This window comes from Alosa alosa, chromosome 11 (assembly GCF_017589495.1).
Source record: "Alosa alosa isolate M-15738 ecotype Scorff River chromosome 11, AALO_Geno_1.1, whole genome shotgun sequence".
NCBI lineage: Eukaryota > Metazoa > Chordata > Actinopteri > Clupeiformes > Clupeidae > Alosa > Alosa alosa.
In genome coordinates this window covers 7,672,853-7,694,467 of record NC_063199.1, presented here as the reverse complement: position 1 = coordinate 7,694,467, position 21,615 = coordinate 7,672,853, and the positions used below count along the sequence as shown (strand labels likewise).

General features: G+C 39.9%; 1 protein-coding gene across 1 annotated transcript; it reads left to right on the top strand.

The window, feature by feature from the left end:
- Window positions 1-656: 656 nt before the first annotated feature.
- LOC125302763 (anoctamin-9) lies at window positions 657-21,580 on the top strand. The gene is made up of 24 exons (XM_048256068.1): window positions 657-816; window positions 7,408-7,479; window positions 8,087-8,209; window positions 8,339-8,478; window positions 9,083-9,135; window positions 9,330-9,388; window positions 10,099-10,178; window positions 10,849-10,983; window positions 11,233-11,323; window positions 13,936-13,996; window positions 14,378-14,460; window positions 14,718-14,822; window positions 15,640-15,804; window positions 15,968-16,004; window positions 16,387-16,498; window positions 16,644-16,701; window positions 17,186-17,283; window positions 17,648-17,844; window positions 18,491-18,643; window positions 18,973-19,120; window positions 19,366-19,482; window positions 20,006-20,099; window positions 20,261-20,373; window positions 20,881-21,580. Exons 1-24 carry the CDS (start codon window positions 787-789, stop codon window positions 20,897-20,899), a joined length of 2,343 nt encoding a protein of 780 aa, XP_048112025.1. The 5' UTR covers window positions 657-786; the 3' UTR covers window positions 20,900-21,580.
- The last annotated feature ends 35 nt before the right edge of the window (window positions 21,581-21,615 follow it).

The window sequence follows — 21,615 nt, the reverse complement described above, 5'->3', positions numbered from 1 at the left end:
TGAAGAATTAGCCAAGTTAGTATTGTACAATAGCCTACAGTATATCAATCACGATCAAAAACAGTCAGAGTTGCCAGTAGGCTAACTATTGTTGATTATGCCTATTGTTTGAATAATAAAAAGTGACTATTGTGTTCACTTCTTTACAAGGAAATACACAGGCTTTACAGGCTTTGCTCCCGCTTCCCTGTCAGCAAAATACATGGTTGTTGTGTTTAGGCTAGCGATACTACAAAAATGAATAGCCTGTGTGAATAACTGTGAACAAGTCGATTATGACTAAATACATTGCCGCCATCTACTGGACGATCATGCAACAACAAAGACAAGTTGAGACATCTAAAGGTTCTGATAACAGCGCCACTCTGCGCGAGGTTCTGCAGAACGGGAGCACAGTGGAGTATTTCACTTCTGGCAATGTCCATAACGTCTGAACTTTCTGTATTCCACTTTAATGTTTCATGTTGTTCTTGTCCTGATATCTTGTCCTGATATCTCGAGTAGACCCCGAAAATAATACTAAAGGTTGTCTCAGAAAGGTGAGCCGCTGAACAGGTGTGACATTGTAGATTAGTCAACAAGTGACATTCCTTTAACCTGTGTCAGAGGAAATTCGACTACATGTTAGATGAGGAAGTACGGAAACATATCGTGTGTGGTGGCGAGTGAGCGCAGGTAGGCTACTTGTGCTCATGTCAAAACATAGTCCACTATTAAATCACGGGCCCGATGAGAACAGAGCGAAGCGGCGTTTATTAGGAACCTCGAAATAAAGGAACATCTGCCATGTCTCACAGACTGGGCCATAAGAGACACGTAAGTAACATGGCTATTTGACACACACCAATTATGTTTAGGTTAAGCGTAAATCTGTTCTTGAGTAGGCTATAAACTGGTGACCAAAGCTAGGTTTTTAGGCTACACATCCAAATATTTGGTTAACGCATGAAGTTTCCAAGCAATCAGATGTTACGCTAACAGCAACAACAGCGGTCTTTTGTTATACACTTAGTGTTGGCTAAATGAGACTTTATCTGGTTTTCACTTCACATTGGAATTACTGTATAGCTCAAGTTATGGGCTCGTTTTTCCCTTCTTGAGATGCCAAGTAGGCCCAGGCTATGAAATGCAACGCACAACACGTTTTTCCCTAAGAAGAGGTCATAGGCCTATGCATGCTCTATTAGCCTGGTTCAACCAAATATATTGAGTAGGCCTACATTGAATTACATTGAATTGGCACTATTGGCCATAAGAACTTTTTTCTTTCTGATTTGCACAAGAAGTGCAAACCAATGTAGGATATGCAACAGAAACATGAGAAACTCCCCATTGCCTCTTATCTGATTATGGGTTTTACCATGGTGTGTTTTGGGCAGTGACTGAGGCTATCTTGCACAGCTGAATTAGAGAAGTAATGCCATTGTAATAAGACTGGATTACTACTGTACTTTCACACAAAAAAATCCAGTATGCAATGCTGATATCTTTTTTTGCCATGTGATAAAATACAGCAATTTCATGAAAATTAAGAGACATGGACTGAACAACTTTTAAAAACATCTTAATGTTTTATTGTACCCTCAAGAGTCTATTAGAATTGTGAAGTTGTCTATTGCAAAACGTTCAATGAGTTCAATGGACCTTGAATCTTACATCCAGGAGCAGTGTGATGCTGTTTGTCCCTGCCAGTTTGCATTTCTGGCTTGCGGTCATGTTGCTAATATTGCAGGACTAATTAAGGGCACATGGGGAGTGCTAGTATTGTTCCAAGGCCATACAGTACAACACTGTTTGCAGACTTCTTTGTTTTAAATGGCCTTATGAGCACTTTAATCAGCCAATGCCGATTATGATAAAATGGCAATAATCGAACAACCAATTCAACTCAACCTCCAAACACTGAAACAGTTGTGATTGCTTTTTCTATTCAGACAATAGTCACATTCTGGAGGGACATTTAATTATATTTAAAAATAAAAAAAATAGCTACATTACATACAATTCAGTCATGGTTTTGGAACTGAACATGCTTTTATAGTTTCTGTGTGAAGATGGATAGATATAACATTTCTCTTATTACAAGTTGGTTTCTGGTCCACCCTGAAACTACCAGAGAACAGAGAATATTACAAACTTCTCATGTGTGTGTCCTGACTGAGTCACTCATATAGTATTAGTGTCCTCAGGGTGAGAGTGGCTCTGATGTAGTGCCATATCCCATGTCATCTCTATCTTTCTATTTCATTCTCTCTCTTTGTCTCTCTCTCTCTCTCACACACACACACACACACACACACACACACACACAGATACACCACACACACAGATACACCACACACACACATACACACACGCACGCATGCACACACACACACACACACTACAGATACAGCAAAATACCCAAATCTCATCATTAACATTCTTTTAAGAGCTTGCCATGGTCAGGTTGGTGTAAGCCTCATTCCATAGATACTTTCAAAGAATCAGTTTCTGTATTAAGGTGAAGTGCTAAGGGTTCCCATGAAGGTGTGGGTATTGTTGTTGACTCACCATCACAGTCTGACAGTAACAGCGAGGCTAATTCCTCAGACTGTAAACATAGAGAGGTAGAGCCTTGTGTGTAGACCAATGTCTGGTCTTCTATTCACCCCTGTCACCACACACTGGGAATATAAAAAAAACAATACCATGCCTCTCCTCTGAATTTAAGGAATTTGTTTTTGTATCATTTGAGAGGTGTTAATGTGTTCCTCAAAAGTATTTATATAATGTTGTCACAGTCAATCACTGTATACATGGGTAGCCTAGAGAAACATTTTTTTTATTTCTTAGGAGTACAGGTGTATTTGCTATACAATGTTCCCATGTGAATTTCTCTATTTCCAAAAACACCCACAGTGTAGCCATAGCGTTTACCACTGCAGCAAATCAGCTCATCACCACCACACCACAACATCACAAGCTCACATGCTGAGACTGCATCAGTAGCTGATCATGGGGTCTGGACCTGATTGGACACAATATCCCTCCCTCTCTGCTTTGGCTGCTGCCTCAAACAGCCTCCTACGCGTTGCACGTACTGTAACTCCATTAGTTTGTTATCATAGCTCTTAACTCATAGCGCTCATGTCCCTTTACCGTGGTGAAAGTAATTGTGGTGAATAATTACTTAATATTAATCTTAGACTGGCAAACTTCAGGAAAACTCAGGAATCAGGTTTATTCTGTTACAAGCAGAGAGGGTACAAAAAAAAAATGGTCGATGGTCTATGTAGCCATGGCACAGAGGCCATGGCCTCTGTTGGATCAAACTCTCTATCTTCTCTTCAGTTCTCCATCCTTCTAATTCTTAGTCTTACAATGCAAGTTAATCACTTTTGTATGGGTTAACCCATTCGCGCTGGATGCAGCATGACGCAACATTCTATCTACCGCCTGATGCTGCATAGCGCAACATTGAATCTCCCGCTGGATGCTGCGTAGCGCAGCATGCTTTTTATTTCATGTTTCTAGGTGCTACAGAGGCTTAGATATTACATTTTGGTAGATGTTGACAATTTTTAGTATGTTTTCAGAAAACCCTCAGGAACTAGATGTACCGCATAGCGGTACAAAATATGACCGCCGCTCAGTCCTGTACATCCGTTCTGCGAAAATAAATCACACTTCAATTTGTCTCCATATTTTACTCCATCCCCCACTCTTGAAACTTTTGTGTATGCTTGTTTGGCATGCCTGAGTGTGTGTGTGCAGCTGCACAGAGAGTAGCCTACTGGTGCTGAAAAGGTGAATAGATTGTAGAATAGCCAAAGAAGATGTAGCATTGTTATAAAACCTTTAACATCTCTAAACAATCACAAGTAGGGCAGTTCATCACAGTTCATCCATTGCAACTGGATTGATGAAAGGTCACTTACACCTGTAGGCTACATTGTATTTGGGAAAAGCAAAAGGTATCAGCATAATGTTATTTATTTATTTATTTATAAATAAACAAAAACATCTCTGTCAGTTCCGTGCCGTTTTCAACAGCTAAGATTTACATAAGATTTTAGTCATCTTTAGTTCATGTAATACTTTATTGTCAATGCACAAATTAAGTAACAGTAGTCTGAAACGAAATGCTGTTTTACATCTAGTGGTGCAAATAACTGACATGTCCAAATGGGCCTTGATGAAATGCGTCGCTAGACTGTTCATACACATTTTAACGGGCCAAAGTTGAAGAGCTGTTGTCCGTTATTGTTAGGTGAATCGTGTAAATATAGGCTGATTCATGTTCCCTTGCATTGTGTAACTGAGGTCCATGGCTAGTCTGGCTTTCACCAGACCAACCTCAATCTTTTAAGAAATCAAAAAATAAATAGCGGGCAGATCAGGCTGGGTTCACCAAGCCTAGTCCATAGGCACCCGATATTGTTCACGCTCTGGCTATTCTAAATGCAAAAATGCATCAGGGAGTTATGACAAAACTGTAACTAACACTCTAGATCCTAATAGAAAGCTGTTAGCTTCCCTAAGCTACAGGTAGGCTATAAGGTAGGCCTATTTACAACATAAATTGTCAATAGGCTATGCTGGCGACACAAATGAAATCTCCTTTGGAAACCAATGGCTTACGCCTTACAGTATCAAGCGGACTTAAACTGCCATATCGTGGCGAAAAGTTGTAATAAAATTCACGCAGCTCCATGAGTCAAGGAAACCGCGAATGAAGTAGCCACTTCTAAATGGGACCCACTACACAGTATCTTAAGGTGTGTTGCTAAAGCAGCCATAATGAAATGAAGGTGTCATTGTTTGGATACTTCACACACACGTGCTTTTTAATTTCACGGACTACAACTACCAAGCTGGAATCAAAGCACATCGATTCCCCTCTCACACCCTGCACGCACTTAAAACAAAATAAACAGGCGTCTCAGTCTCACGCATGGATAGGCAAAACTGTATCAGACCGGTGTTACCAGATATACGGTTTCTGAGATTCTGAGTTTCCATGGGTGGAGTCGGGTGGAGTTTAGCGTGAATATTTATAAACGGAGGTTGACGTGCGCGCGCGCCTAGAGAGCATTCATGAAGCGTGACTCAAATGGAACTGAAAATGTTTTTAAATGTTGATATGGGATATTGTGGAAAAACGTGACAATTTCGACGACCACTGGTGGTCGAGTAAGTGTACGATTAGGCAATTTGGCGTCTATGTTTTGATCTTGTGTAGCTTTGACAGGCTAGCCTACAGCCTATCAAATTGTCATTACTTTCATTTAGCCCTGTTTAAATGGGCTATTTAGCACTTAAGGTTGTAATGTCAGTGGGACATCATGGTAGATGTCTTGAAAGTGTTAGTACATCATCTGTTTTTGTGTGTGATGTCCAATGAGTTTCGAGGTTTGGTCATGCATGCTTGCCTACACAAACATGTTAGCCTAGTTTGACAAATTTACTTGTGCTGCATTACAATGCCCAGCTCCTCTGTTGCCAAAAATGCTTTATTGGACATTCTGATATCTTGGGGTCTTGTGAAATAATAAAACTTGTTTTATACAATCATGTTGGTATTGTACCATTAGGGAAGCAGGGCATTAATATGGGCCATGCACTTACAGTATATTGGTTATGTTTATCCATAAAGGTCATAACTGCATTAAGTCAATATGCTTTATTACCTTACAAGTACTGTCTAGCTTTACATGGATGATGCCTTCTGTTAGAGAAGTCCTTCAGATACACAAGATGAATGGGTTATGGTGTGGTGAATGGGTATGAATGGCTAATGGTTACAAATTAAGTAGTACTTTACAAGAACCTATGTGCTCAATGAGGATGATGGGGGGGCGGTTCATCAGTCATCAGATTGAAGTGAATGACTACATATGGGCTGATTATAACAGGTAGTAATCTGGCCCTTCAAACCCCAAATTAGTCATGTGATGCATAAAAGACCCCAGAGGAGTTTTTACCTTAAAATAACGTTTCCAAAATCATTTTGAAAGCCCATGAACTCTTAGTTAATGGCATTTTGAGCAGGTCTTATCGCTTTGAAAGTTTACTGTTCAGGTAGGAACAGAGAAACACACCACTCCACTCGTGTATTTGATGCCAGACAGGCTCATATCTTGCTGTTCTATATGCATGCCTATTAATTTACATTTTCGACATCTAACATCTGCTGTTATGTTCTATTCCCTAAGAATATTAGGCTAACTTGGCCAGACTCCCTCTTACTATGTAAAATTAAAATTGAAAAGAATAAACTGCTCTACAATAGATAGACAGGGCACCCCATTTCTGTCCTTTGAAGGCTGATTACCCAAACTTTATTTTGTATATCCTTATCCTTGCACACAATACTCTGTGGGTTTTTTGGTATGGTAATATATATATTTTTACAACTTTGGCTTGACATCAGTATTAAGCTTAACTCAATGTTTTTTGTCTTGAAGATAAAATGTGATTGCTGCCAGGGCTGGCAGGCCTACCACTGAATGTGTAAACTGGCCTGACACTGAAGGACAGTTTATATGCCCTGGCTGTAAATAACTAATACAATAAATTGTTTTCACAACTTTTTGTGTGTTTAGTTATGTGTAGTAATTCCTATATTATGTCTCAGAATAACATATCACATGTGCATGCGAGCAATGACAGGATGCCATTTGTTCAGAGTTAGGACACACACAGGCATGTATAACATGCTATTTATTGCACAGACATTTGTGTTGTAGGCTATACAGTGGGTCAATTTGATGTAGGCTATGTTGCTGCCTGGGCTAACATGTCACTACAGATGCACAGAGCTTAGGCTACAATCAAAACGATAAAAAAACATAATAGCCTAGCTAGGCTAAGACTACCATCAAGGCCTACTGTGTAAAAATCGCCAATATCCTTAATGGTAAGCGACCCACTGAATCTGACACAAAGTGTTGTTTGACTGGCTGCGACACAAGATAACAACATTGACGCCAAATTGCATCTAAACTCGAACACAACATAGTCATACTTTCCATTAATAACACATGACAACATCCAAAAACGTGTTAAAAGGCCGTTGTCTTCTACTTTCTTTGACAACATTTTCAGTTCCATTTCATTCACGCTTCAGCAATGGGCGTCTAGGCACTCGCGCACGACATCCTCCGTTCATAAATATTCACGCTAAATTCATTGGGGGAGGGGAGGGTGTCTTTTGTTTAATGCCAGGAGGGGCCACATGGCTAGCTGAAACTAGTCTAGAAATTAAGTTATTATTAATTTTAACCGTAAAATTATTGCTATCAGTGGCTACCCTTTGCCTTTGTGTTGTGTCGCTGTAGGAAGCTGTGCACCATATATGTGACTGTTTACTGTAATATTATACACATGCATTGTGGTGTAATAACCCAACACTTGTTTTTGTAGGGGAGTATCGACCTCCTGGAGGTGATCGGGGTGGTCAACGAGAAGGGCAGTCAGGGTTATCTTCCTCCTGTGGTGAGAAGGGGCAATTCACCTATGAAGACCTCCACAGTCATCACCAATTATCACTTACATATTCTTATATATTCTTTTAGACCTCTTATGCTTACATACACATTTAGCCCCTCTGCTATCGTGTGCACATCGGCTGTTATGGCTCTCAGTGGTCAACTTTTATTTGATTATACTTTGAGTCTGAGTGCATCCATCTTACTGTAAGTCTGTTTGTCATGATGGGCATCTGAGATCCATTAATTCCATACAGAGCAAAGAGACTCCAACTCTATATGCAGCAGGCAAAGCCTCTCACCACTTTGCCACTCAGACCGACTGTACAGTATGTGCTGTGTTTTCTCACCTGAAAAATGGGATACTGCAGTGTCTAATGACAGTAATGTCTATTTGCTGGCAGTGTGTTGTTTCTCCCGCTCTTCACAAAAGGAGACTCTATGTGTGAAACCTGATGGGAGATTATGAGTTGTGAGTGTTCTAACACCGATTGTTTGAACATTCAGCGTAATTGACAGCCCATCACCCCACAGCAAACGTGTCTTGTAGGTCTTCATTGCTGATGAGTTGTTGTTTATTATTTATTAAAGTGAGACTTATTTGTCCTGCTCAGCACACCCCTCTGACCTATGATTATGTGTTGGTGGCTAACAACGTGCATGACGCAAGCAGTGAGACGTTCAAGAAACAGGTGGCTTTTGTGAATGCCCTGAAATCAAAGAAGCTGAAAATATCGGTGAGTTGCCATGTGTTGGGACTAAAGGACTATGCTAAAGGATATGTTAAAGAGCTTTGTAATCACTTGATGGATAATATGTATGCCACATTACACGTGTCACATACTGTATCTGTGATCACATTTTAGAAAATTCCAGATGACGAGAAAGTGTTTTATGGGATTAAAGCACCCAAGGAGATCTTTGAGCAGTACAGATACCTGCTAAAGGTGTCTGACGCCTGTAACTGGAGTTATGAACAGCAGGGCTGTGTACCACTTTCCACAAGGTATTTTATACACACTCATCTACACACACATGCACAACTGCACACATGTTTGTGCACTCAGATGATGCACACACACTTGCAATGCAATTAGCTATGCACAGGAATCACTCTCAGAATTAACTTTGTGGCTTACTGCTTGATTATGGCAACAATCCTAATCATGATTATTTGGTCAACATTGAGATCATTATTATTAATGATATTATCATTTATCGATTAATTTGATTAATTGCATAATCCTATCGTGACTTCAGTCTGTGCTGACATAAAATAAAATTTCTCATGTCAGAAATGTTTTACAGCATTTAGCTGAAAACTACCAATGCATTCCGCTTTTGACGTCCAATTTGGCCTATATAAGATTTCATTGTTTTCAATACAACCCAGCAGCCTGAATAGAATTGAGTCTGGCTACATTAGGCTACTCCCAGTGTCTGCAGACTCATGTCAGCAGCTATATGTGGAGTGCTTAACTGTCCTTCACAAGACCATATACCAAGAGGTTTGTGGTGACACAAATACTTCATGCTTCAAAAGCATGCTTAAAAAAGTCACTTATTGTTGCATCCATTCTTAAGTTTTTGTTCTCATCTTTCTTTTCAAGGATAAGGATAGTGAACTTCATCTTGCACCACACCTGCATCAGTGACACAGGAGGTGAGAAGTAGTATACTTACAATACATACTCAGCACAGAGGAATGCTCCAGTAGAGCTGGAATGTGACAGCTCCCTTCCCTTCTACTTGCGCATGCGTACTCTCTCTCTCTCTCTCTCTCTCTCTCTCTTTCTTTCTCTCTCTCTTTCTCTCTCTATATATATATATCTCTGTCCCTCTCTTTTTCTCTCTCAGAATACTTGCAAGACCTGATGAAGAAGAATGTATTTGAGGCTGAGTTCTGTTTACACGAGGTGAGGACACATGAAGAGGTGACGTCACATGCATATTTTTAGAAAGTTATCATGAGTTGGGGAAGTTTGGTATAGTGATTCAAATGATTAAGGGCACGATACCACATTTTCTTCATGCCAATGCTCAATCAAAGCAACACTAAATAAAAACAAAACTATTTCCATATTGTCCTTCTGCTGGTTTCTTGGGAATTCACCTAGCAAGGGGTGCAGTGCCTTCACACCCATCTGCTAAAAATAGCTCCGAATAGAGCCATTAATGCCTCCTGATGAAACTTGGCATGGATTCCTAAAGCAAAACGTCATCTTTATAATCACAAACAATCCACAGTCCACAGTCACTTATGCTGGTAGTTAAAGAATGTTGTCAACCATATCTTCTGTCTCACCCACACACACACACACACACACACACACACACACACACACACACACACACACACACACACACACACAGCACTCCTTTTAGGTGAGCTTCACAGTCTCTCAAACATTGAGAACGACATGAATATAAAAAATCATAGATGTGACAAGATTAACCATTGGGGCAAAGTTGCAAACAGCACAATTAATTGCAGCCTTTGCGATTAGCTATTTGCATTATTTGAAATGGCAATTTTTATTAAAAATGTATTAATTGTGCAGCCCTGACACACACACACACACACACACATGCATATGCCACTCACTCACCACTTTGGGCTTTGCAGAAAAAAGAACAGAAAGAACTGAGAAAGAGTTGGGCACGGTGGACTGCTTGTTTCCAAGGGCAACCAATTACCAATGTCAGGTTAGATGCACAAACTAATCCATGTACACACACACACACACACACACACAGACACACACATACACACACACACACACACACACACACACACACACACACACACACACACACAGTGTGACAAATATATGTATGTTTTTTGTGGAGATTTGAAACAATCAATATATGTGTGTAGTTATGACAATGAGTATGTTGTCATGTGCTTATTGTAAATGCCTGTCAAGGTTCTGCTGGTGAACCGACTTTTTACCGTTTTACTCAGTTGCTTTGGCACATTTCATTTCTGAGAACAGAATGGTAATTCTCAAAACGGTTTGTTCAAACTCCATATCATCTTATCACTTGTGCACATCATCACTGAAGCACCCCCATTTTGAACAAACAACAATGCTTTCATTCATCCATGACCACCCCCGGGTTCCCTGCTGAATAGTCCTACCCCATAAAACACATTGGCCTTATTTCATTGCTTGTGTCATTACATGCATGTGTACTGAGACACTTTGTATGTATGTGGTTGTATGTGGCCACTCTTCATGTGTGTAAATATTCAGTTTTGTATATTTGTATTTTGTTTGCATGTCTGTGCTATGTTTGTGATGATCTAAGCAAGGCAAAAGGTACAGTTTTGTATTATATTGTTATTTTCTACTGTTTTATTGTTATGAAACAGGAACTACTTTGGTGAGAAAGTGGCTCTGTATTACCTGTGGCTGGGTTGGTACACCTTTCTCCTGATTCCTGCTGCTGTGCTTGGGGTTATTGTTTTCCTATATGGGCTGGCCTTCTACAATACCAGCCCCTTGATGTACGTATACACATACACACACACACTCACACACAATGCACACACACACACACACACACACACACACACACACACACACACACACACACACACACACACACACACATGCACAGACAGAAAGAGAGAGAGAGAGAGAGAGTTACTTTGTTTTGCCATTTCCCATTTACATTTGGTGTAGATGAGTTTATACAATCAATTCAATGAAATATATGAATGAATGTCTTTGTTCTGTTTGTATTTGTCTGACAGAAAGGAGGTGTGTGACTCAAACACTATCATGTGTCCACTATGTGACAAGTGCAAAGTGTGGCATCTTTCAGAAATATGCGATTATGCAAAGGTAACACACACACTGATACCTGTCCTACACACACACGCACACACACACACACACACACACACACACACACAAAGCAACATCATCCTGACTTAAAGACGTTAACCTCCAGGTTAATGAACATATTACTGTAATCTTCAGTGCACTGGGATATTTATTACTACAGTGTACTTTGGTACTCATAAATTGATGTTACTGTAAGAAAAGGAACCTTTCAAACAACCTGCATTAAAATTTTGTAAACAGTGACAATCGTTTCTGGGGCTATTCCAAGTATGTGGTTTAGTGACAAACCTTGGTAAGTTAACACAGAGTAAGTAATAATAATAATAATAAAGCTTTATTTGTATAGCACCTTTCATACACAGAATGCAGCTCAAAGTGCTTTACATTTGAAACATGTAACACAATAATAGTCAGTCAGTCATTATCAATCACTTTTTCTTTGCTGTTTATGTTATACTCAGCAACATATCAAAAATATAGAAAATGGCGTCATAAGACTGGCAGCCTTAACCCTCTTACCCCCACAAGCACGCCATATGGCAACTGTGGCAAGGAAAAACTCCCATATTCCAGGAAGAAACCTTGAGCAGAACCTGACTTAATAGGGGAGCCCATCCGCTTCTGGCTGGCTAAGCCCTCAATAGTAGCAGATGTAGAATAATCTGAAAATGTAGTCTACAGGATAAGATGAGTTAACTAAAAGCTTTCCTGTACAGGTATGTTTTCAGATCTTTTTTAAAAATATTTACTGAACTCGCCTGCTTGATGTACAGAGGCAGGGTGTTCCATAGTTTGGGGGCATAATGGATAAAAGCAGCTTCTCCACTTTGTTTGTGGAGCACTTTGGGTACGATTAAAAGATTAGAATTGGATGATCTAAGTTTCCTTTGTGGTTGATAAGATATTAAAAGCTCAGAGATATATGAAGGTGCTATGCCATTCAGAGCTTTGTAAGTAATTAACATAACCTTAAAATCAATTCTATAGGAAATAGGGAGCCAGTGCAGTTCAGCCAACACAGGGTGATGTGTTCTCTCTTCTTAGTCTTAGTTAAAAGTCTAGCCGCAGAGTTCTGTATGAGTGCCAATTTCTTTAGATGTTTTTGGGAAGACCAGTGAAAAGTGCATTGCAGTAGTCTAACCTGCTAGTGATAAAGGCGTGAATTAGCTTTTCTGCATCTTGTTGAGTTAAAAAGGGCCGCACTTTGGCAATGTTTCTCAAGTGGAAATAGGCTGTCTGAGTAACTTTACTGATATGGGGCTTAAAACTTAACTCTGCATCTAAGATGACACGAGGCTTGTTACTTTTGGTTTGACCTGGTGTGCCAAGTTCCCCAGATTACTAAGAATAATATCTCGCTTTAGTTTTGGTCCAACCAGAAGTACCTCTGTTTTGTCATCATTTAGTTTCAAAAGTTTTTGCTCATCCACTGATTAATGGAGGTTAGGCATGCAGTGAGGGAGCAAAGGCCATCTGGGTTAGTTGGCTCCACAGAAAGATACAATTGGGTATCATCTGCGTAGCTGTGGAAGTTTACATTATGCTGACTTATGGCGTTTCCCAATGGGGCATATATAGAGAAAATAGCAGGGGACCAAGGCAGCTCCCTGGGCCACACCAAAAGGCAAGTCATGTTTTCAGATACATGATCTCCTAGACTGATATAAAAATCTCTGCCAGTAATGTAGGTTTGAAACCAGTTTAGAGCATTATCAGAGAGACCCACCCACTTTGCAAGGCGGTGAATTAGGATGCTATGATCAATGGTGTCAAATGCCGCACTCAAATCCAGAAGAATAAGGATTGAGACTTTGTTTGAGTCGGTAGCTAGTCTGAGATCATTGACTATCTTTACTAGAGCCGTTTCTGTGCTGTGATTTGATCTAAAACCTGATTGGAATTTTTCAAGGATACTGTTTTCGTTGAGGAAGGTATTTAACTGATTGCAAACAACTTTTTCAAGTACTTTGCTCAAAAACGATAGATTTGATATAGGCCTGTAGTTGCTCAGATTGGTATGGTCAAGTTTTGACTTTTTAAGTAAAGGTTTCACAACAGCGGTTTTAAAAGCAGTTGGAAATATACCTGTTTCTAATGAGGTATTTATTACCTTGAGAAAAAAGGGAGCTAAGCCTTCATATACTTTTTTGAGGAATGTAGTAGGGATTGGATCTAAAACACATGTTGAAGAGCCGGTGGTAAACATCCTAATAGAAGAGCTGAATGACATCATTCTCCTAACAAAACAATGCCATAGGGCTCTTGTTGTAGGAGGTTTACCACTTACTCTGAGTTAACTTACCCAGGTTTGTCACTAAAACACGTACTTGGAATACCCCCCTGGCGAACATGTTTTCTCTGAACAGTTAAATTTGAACGATTTGGTGTAAACATCCCATTGTAACGGTAACACTTGTCCAGCTCAGGTCCAGCTCCACTGTATGTTTGTGGAGAACTACTGTACATCCTCAGACTGTTTGCGAGTGTACTCAAACATTCACAAAAAATTCAAGGCAAACAAAAACCTGTTTGTCAACGTTCACAAATGTTCACATATGTTTTCATATTCGAATGCACCTCAGGTCACCCCTCTCTGTTTCATTCTGCAGGTGAATCTTCTTTTTGATAACGAGGGTACAGTGGCATTTGCCATGTTTATGGCTGTGTGGGGTAAGCGACACCCAAATATACATGTATATATTATACACATATTTATTTTTTACTTAAATATGTATACTTACAATATTTACGTATATATTATATATATTATACACATATTTATTATTTATTACATGTATTTATTATTTACTTTTTAGTCAACTTTAGCATGGGTGTGCTAACTTTGTAATGTGACTGTATACATACACACACAAGGATTCAAAAAACTTTTTTGTCTATCATATAGTAATAGATTTTTTTTTTTTGGCGGGGGGGGGTGAGGCTCATAGGGTTTGGGTTAGAGAGAGCAAATAAATAATAATAAATAAATGTGCTAAGCTGTACTATTTTTTATTTCGAAATAACTGTAATGTGTCTTAAACTTACTTACAGCCACAGTTTTCCTAGAGTTCTGGAAGAGACACAGAGCCTCTTACGTGTGCGAGTGGAAGGTTTTTGACTGGTCAGAAGAGGAGGTAATGTACACTTCAGTCATTACAGGGGATCTGAATAACATGGCGAGCAAGTGGACCATGTGAGACCACTTACATTGTGTGGACCACTTACATTGTTTTTGAATGTCTCTCTCTCTGTTTGTGTGTGTGTGTGTGTGTGTGTGTGTGTGTGTGTGTGTGTGTGTGTGTGTGCGTGTGTGTATGTCCGTGTGTGTGCGTGCGTGTGTGTGTTCGTGCTTGCGTGCGTGGTGTGTGTATGTGTGTGTGTGTTAAAACAGGAGGAACTGATTATGGAGATTGTAAACAACCCTGACTGTGAACCCAAACAGCACAAACACTCCTACCTTCGTAGCATCCTTGTCATGGTGTTTGTCACCTTTATGGTAAGAAGTACTGTACATAATGTAAACAAACAAACAACACACACACACACACACAGTGTGATACTGTTTTGAAAAAAAACAGCATCCAAATATTCAAAAGCCTGTTTCACATGACAATACAAACACTGCTAATAGTCACAACCACATGAATAAGTAAGTATGCATACAGTAACATTTTCTCAGAGAAACACAAGTCCATGAATGAAAGCAACAACCTACTGTACTTCTAAAATCAGAATGCTCTTTGACATTTAATTGACAACTACAATATCCGGGGTGTTTGGGCAATTCCTAAGAACAATTCTTAAAGCACTTGGAAACCACAGTATAGTTTTGTCGTATAGTCTTTTGCCGTATTGTTTACAATACAGTTGTGGCAAGCGATGCATAGGCCCTTGAACACGGGGCTACTGTTCATTATGTGAGCCGTTGTTCCCGCTGCTTTCTACTATGTAGTTAACAGAATGGTTCATGAGGTTTTGGGAACCACAGGGCCAGATTATATTTGGTGGGGAGTGTTTGAAGCCGAGCCTTGATCATGCTACTTCCTGGTTAATTCCACAATGTTTGACATAGCAACAGTATCTAAGGTCTTAGAACACTTGCAAACGTAGGATTGGACAATACGTGTTCTGGGGCGGAGTTTGGCGAAAGGTCAATTGAAGAGCGAAGCTGGATTTTGTAAAACAGAATGTGAAACTGTGTTATCCTAAGATATATTTTAGTTTCCCTTAATATGTTCGGTGATCTCTGGGCAAACATTGCTGGCTTTTGTATTAAATTTACATCTGAGGTCTCTCTCTGTGTCTGTGTCCAGTTGGTGCTGATCATTGGTCTGGCCCATGCCTTGGTTGTGTTCCGAGTAATTGCAGCAGTTCAGCTGACCGACAGCAGCTGGGAGTTCGTGAGTGATCACGCCAGCCTCGTAGCGCTCATGTTGGGGGCTGTGTTACACTACCTCACCATCACCATCATGACACGGGTACATCTCAGAGACTCCCTGTGTGTGTGTGTATGTGTGTGTGTGTGTGTGTGTGTGTGTGTGTGTGAGAGAGAGAGAGAGAGAGTGAGTGTATGAGCGTGTGTGAGAGAGAGCTTGCCATTAGTCAACACATGCTGATTTTCTAACTTTGATCTTTTGGCAGGTCAATCGGATAGTGGCTATCAAGCTGTGTGACATAGGTTGGTATCTAATTGTTGGCTTTCTCTTTGCTTCCTTGCTTCCATTGTTACCATATCAATAAATCGATTAAATTCCAATTTGATCAATAAAGTTATTAAGTAGCATTATCAACATGAACTTTATAGAGCCCTTGCACAGGGCCAAAAAAAAAATTGTAGCCTTACGGTTGAAATATGCCATCTAGAGGTATATATGTGTATTACATACTGTACATTGTTCACTCCAAACAACATTCATTAGCACTTCATGATTGATGCTGGAGTTGTTAAAAGGTGCCCAATTGAAGTAGATCTTCTGAGTTAGTAATCAACAATCTTAGTAATCAATCAACAACTAGTAGCTCACCTGTTCCACACTGACTTATCTTCTGTTCCTCGGCAGAGCGGGTGCGTTCCAATGCTGGCACGGAGCGCAGCTTTACAGTGAAGATGTTCACCTTCCAGTTCTTCACCCTCTTCTCCTCCCTCATCTACACAGCCTTCTTCCTGGGAAGGTACCCCCCCCCATACACACACACGCATACAACACACAAACACCACCGCGTTCATTTATGCCTTACACAGGTATGGCCACCTCTCATCCTCTGAAGGTGATGGACACTGAAGTGACAGACACATTTTTTCACCCCCCCCCCTCAGGATAAACGGCCATCCAGGAAAGTACACCAAGTTAGTGGGCAAGTGGAGGCTGGAGGAGGTGAGTGTCTAGTGCAGGTGCGTTTTGTTCTGGACCCAGTTAGAACTCTTCTCTGAAGCTTCTAATCTTCTAATTGCAGCTTGTACTGCAGTGTACCTACCTCACTCTTTCCCAAATATTTTGTGTGTCCCTTCCTCTACTAGAGGGCATATTGTGTATATAGAAAATGAGGCCATAGCTCAAAACAGCAGCAAAGTGAAATTAAATCTATTGAAGTGGCTCATGAGTCGACTCTGTATTGGGTTCTTCCTTTGCTACACTTTTCCAAGAACTATTATGACAATCGGCTAGTAGTTTGTGTGTATTCCTGCACACAGTCAGACAGACAAGCCACATAAAAAAACATAATCTCCTAGGACTAGGTGGATGTGAAAATATGGAAAAGTAGAATAAAGCAAACACTTTAACATCCTTAAATATATTGTATAGATTATATTAATTAAATTGATAGTATGAATAACAGTGATGTCCTTTTCTTCCCAAGTGTCACCCAGGAGGCTGTCTGATTGACCTGTTTATTCAGATGGCTGTTATCATGGTCCTGAAGCAGATCATCAACAATGTGTTTGAGATCACTGGACCGTAAGTTTCCCTCTGTATGCTGCTTTGGGATGGTGTCAGTGGTTTTCACTGATTGGCATGCAAGTTCAGTGTTTAGCAAACATGTTTCGATGGTCCAAGGAACACGATGACACCACACTTTCACAGAGGTTATACTATGTGAAGAAATTACAAAACACTTTAAGTCACATTCAGCGAATGTATATCCACTAGCTGTTCCTTCTGTGTGTCTGCTGAAGAAAAGGTCAGGTGTTCGTATACAGCCAGGGCTCTGTGAATGGGTTTTCTCTCTGCACCCTCACACAGAACCTCCCTTCTCTTTCTCTCTCACTCTCTCTCTCTCTTTTCTCTCTCTCTCACTCTTTCTCTCTCTGTCTCTCTTCAGTTGGCTGTCTCGCTGGATGAAGCGGCGGAAGCTTTCACGCAAGAAGCGGAGGTGTGTAAACTGCTACGTGAAGGAGAACCAGGAGCCCAAGGTGGGCATGCAGCTGTGTGACAACTGCAAACTGCAGGACCTGCAACGCAACTACCGCCTCAACAAAGTGGACTGCTTCAGCCTCTTCAATGAATTCCTGGAGATGGGTAATAATAATAATAATAATAATAATAATACAAAATAAAAAATTAGTTAACTAAAAGCTCTCATATACAGTACAGAGGCAGGCTGCTCCATAGCTTTGGTGCATAATGGATAAAAGGAGAGTGTGGGTACTGTCTGTTAACCATCACAGTGTTGTTACGTAAGAACCTAGGTGTTTTACTAGACTTCTCTTTGACTTTTAATAAGCAAGTCAATAGTGTTTTTTCCAGCTAAGAATGATAGCAAAGCTTAAGTCTTTTGATTTAGAAATCCTTATCCATGCATTTATTTCTTCAAGGCTTTTAAATGATTTAATTAAAAAATAAATTGACTTGACTTTACTGTGTCACAATAGAAATAGATACTGTATCAGAGGGGTTGATTGGTACTTGATTTTATGGATGGAAAGGGGGAGATATCAATCCCAGGAAGACCAATAGCATAGAGTTTGATTTTAACAATACAACCTTATTTCCAAATTAGTTATGAAGCTGTGTGAAATGTCAATAAAAACATCAACTATGATTTGCAAATCATGTAAACCCTATATTTCATTGAGGATAGTGCAAAAACAACAATTGTTGAAACAGAAAAATGTATTGTTTTTTGGAATGGTAGTTATATCTCTATATCCGGTTCTCTCCGCAGTAATCCAGTTCAGCTTCACCACCATCTTTGTTGCTGCGTTCCCTCTGGCGCCTCTCCTCGCCCTTCTCAACAACATCATTGAGATCCGACTGGACGCCATCAAGATGGTGAGCCTGGAGCGCCGCCTAGTGCCCCAGAAGACCAACAACATCGGTGAGCACCAACAACTCTCAGATGGAGTTTTGTGATGAATAATTATCTTGCGAGAGTGTATTATATTGCTTGTATTATATCTCTCCGGCTAGACTACATTTCGGTCAAATGTTAGTCTCTGAGTCTCTGCGCTTGGTTTTGTTTGTGGTTGTGTCACTGTGTGTGTATTTCTATGCTTATGAATGAGTGTGACTTTCTCAAATTCAGCATTTGTGTGTGTATGTGCATGTTGCTATAAGGGATTGTGAATGTTTTCATCTTTGACTGCATCTGTGTGTGTGTGTGTGTGTGTGTGTGTGTGTGTGTGTGTGTGTATCCTCTGTCCACAGGCGTGTGGACCACTGTGTTAGAGGCAGTGGGAGTTCTGGCGGTCATCGCTAACGGCCTAGTGATTGGTATTTCATCAGACTTCATCCCTCGGCTGGTCTATAAGTACTACTACGGCCCGTGCTACAACTCCACTGAGCCAAGTGTCAAGTGAGCTGAGAGGAATAGCAATCATCTCATACTTAAATATATGGAATATGATTTGTAGATCCACTGAAATCTCTATTTTCAATTGTGCTGCATTATTGAATGAAATTATCAATAATAAATACATAATCTTCACACCTGGCTCTTTTGCTCACTCTTTCATCCCATCCCTACCCTCCCTCTACTCTCTCTTTGCTTTCTTTCTTTCTCTTTCTTTCTCTCTCTCTTCCTCCCATCCTTATCTTCAGCTGTATGTCGGGCTACATCAACAATACTCTGTCCACCGTGCAGGTGAATGACCCAGGACTTAATTTCCATCTTAGTCAACTGATGACAGATGAAATCCACAATGTGACTCACTGCAGGTAAGGTTTGAAGGGAACTCAAGTGACAGTACTAATGTGCCAGTGATGATTGATTAATGACCAGTGACACTGCATAGATAGGCTACAATATTATGTCTTTCCCTTCACTCTTTTTTTTTATTATTTCTCTCTTCATTGTTGTCAGTGCTTTTTAACTGTCAAGAATAGTTGGAAATATCTGCTTTTTAAAATGCTGTCTGGAAGGATGGCTCTGTTGAAACTGAATATATAACCAGTCCTTTTGATGCATTGGCTGTAAAAGAAAACTTTTACTGTCAATGCATTTCTGTCACAATGTATACTGTAAGTTGAATAGATTCAAGCATATTTGTCAGTTTATAAAGTGTGCAAATGCTAAAAAAGGGGGCGAGGGTGTATACTGGCTTGTGCTGTCAGTTGCAGGTCTGTAAAAAAGCGTCAGTTTTAGAAAATAAACCGAGGTGGGAATAAGCAGCACAGAGAGCACTTATAAGATCTTCTGCCACATTACTGTCCTGACACTTTGTGATGCCTCTCTCCTCAGCTATAAGGACTACCGCAGCAGTGAGGATTACAGCCTAACCCCACAGTTCTGGCTCATCTTGGCTGTGAGACTGGCCTTCGTCATACTGTTTGAGGTGTGCTCCCTGCAATTCAGCCTCATTGTACTGTGATGAATATTATTAAACAGTATTTGGAGAAATTTTAAAAACATGTACTTTCTAATCAAAAGACAAATGTCAAAAAGTCTTTTATTCCTTTTTAATATATAATCTCTGTCTTCCCCTCTTCCCCACAGCATGTAGTGGTGATTTGTAAGTTCATTGCCGCCTGGTTTGTCCCAAGTTCATCACTTCAGGTGAAAAACACAAGACTTCACGACAAGCTGAAGAGGCTAAAGGAAGAGTTAAGGTGAGTCCAGTTGTAAGGCCTTTGTTGATGACCGTCTATGACCAGCACAGGGTTTGTAAATGATTATTTAAAAACCATAATTCAGTGGTTATAAAATGGCATTATTTTTTAACAAGAAAGGACCTTGCACTTCACATCCTCAGTGAGTCACAAATGTAGCGTACAAAAAATACAAAATATACCATTCTTGATTTAGATGCAAAGTCGTGTATATTGCGTCTCTGGTAGGAGTTTCAACATTTGTCCTAGAACACATGTGGCTTATTTCTACCTCTGCACTGTAACCGACTTGTGATGTGAGGGCCTTGAATTGGCTGTTTTATTGCACAGTCTTAAAGCTGCAGAGATACAGTTTGTTCTTATAATGGCTTTCAGATTTTGTAATAAAAATGATGTCAAAGCTTTTTTTAAAATCTTTACTTGTACCATATTCACACATGTATGTTCTGACTTGTCTCATGTGCTCTATGCTTGTTTGTTGTCCTCACACATATGCTTCTATTCCAGCGGAGAAACCTTCTACTGAAGAAAAAGATTGTTTCTTTTGGGACCCTATATAAGGAGGGATCCAGGCTAATCAGGAACTCTTGAACTAATGGTGTTTTTGATAAGTGAAGAAGTCTGTTATGTCTATACAGAAGCAACTGTAAAGGAAAATGAAGTGTCAAAGGCAGATTCAACTCTAAGAAAAACATCTAACCTATTTTATTCAAACTACTGAATTTGGCCCCTCAATAAAGGGGTTAAAAAAGTAAAGAAAATAATAGAAATGAAAAGGAATGAGTGCTGATGAGAACTTGCACCTGTGCCTTCACTGTGAAATATTGAGTTGGTCAGCCTGGCCTGTAGCCACACCTTTGCTGGAATGTGTTGAGGGACAGTGCAACTGTTCAACAACAATGTGGCTGCAATTAAACCCGTTCTACTGCAGCTGTTTTTTTTTTATCTGTTCAATTATGATTCATCATCTGTAGCATAGTAACAGATGTTGTATCATATAAAGTCTGTCTATTACCCTCCTCCAGGGAGTTATACAGTGATTTACTGTAAATATTATATGTACTATTAATATTGTAAATAATTCCTAGGCTATAAAACCACGTTTGAGAGCCTGAAATTATGACTTGTAATTGAATACAATGTACAATTGTTTGGAAAGTGAAGGATTTTGTACTTTTTATATGAATAAAATTGAAATATAAATGTAGGCTAAAGCCTTTTCTCCTCCTTTTACCTGCCCCC

Bases quoted from the DNA above. Each gene is read 5' to 3' on its own strand.
- LOC125302763 (XM_048256068.1), top strand. From the start codon at position 787: ATGTCTCACAGACTGGGCCATAAGAGACAC. The intron at 14,823-15,639 runs GTAAGAAGTACT...GTCTGTGTCCAG, and splicing joins TGGTGTTTGTCACCTTTATG to TTGGTGCTGATCATTGGTCT. The intron at 17,284-17,647 runs GTAAGTTTCCCT...GTCTCTCTTCAG, and splicing joins GTGTTTGAGATCACTGGACC to TTGGCTGTCTCGCTGGATGA.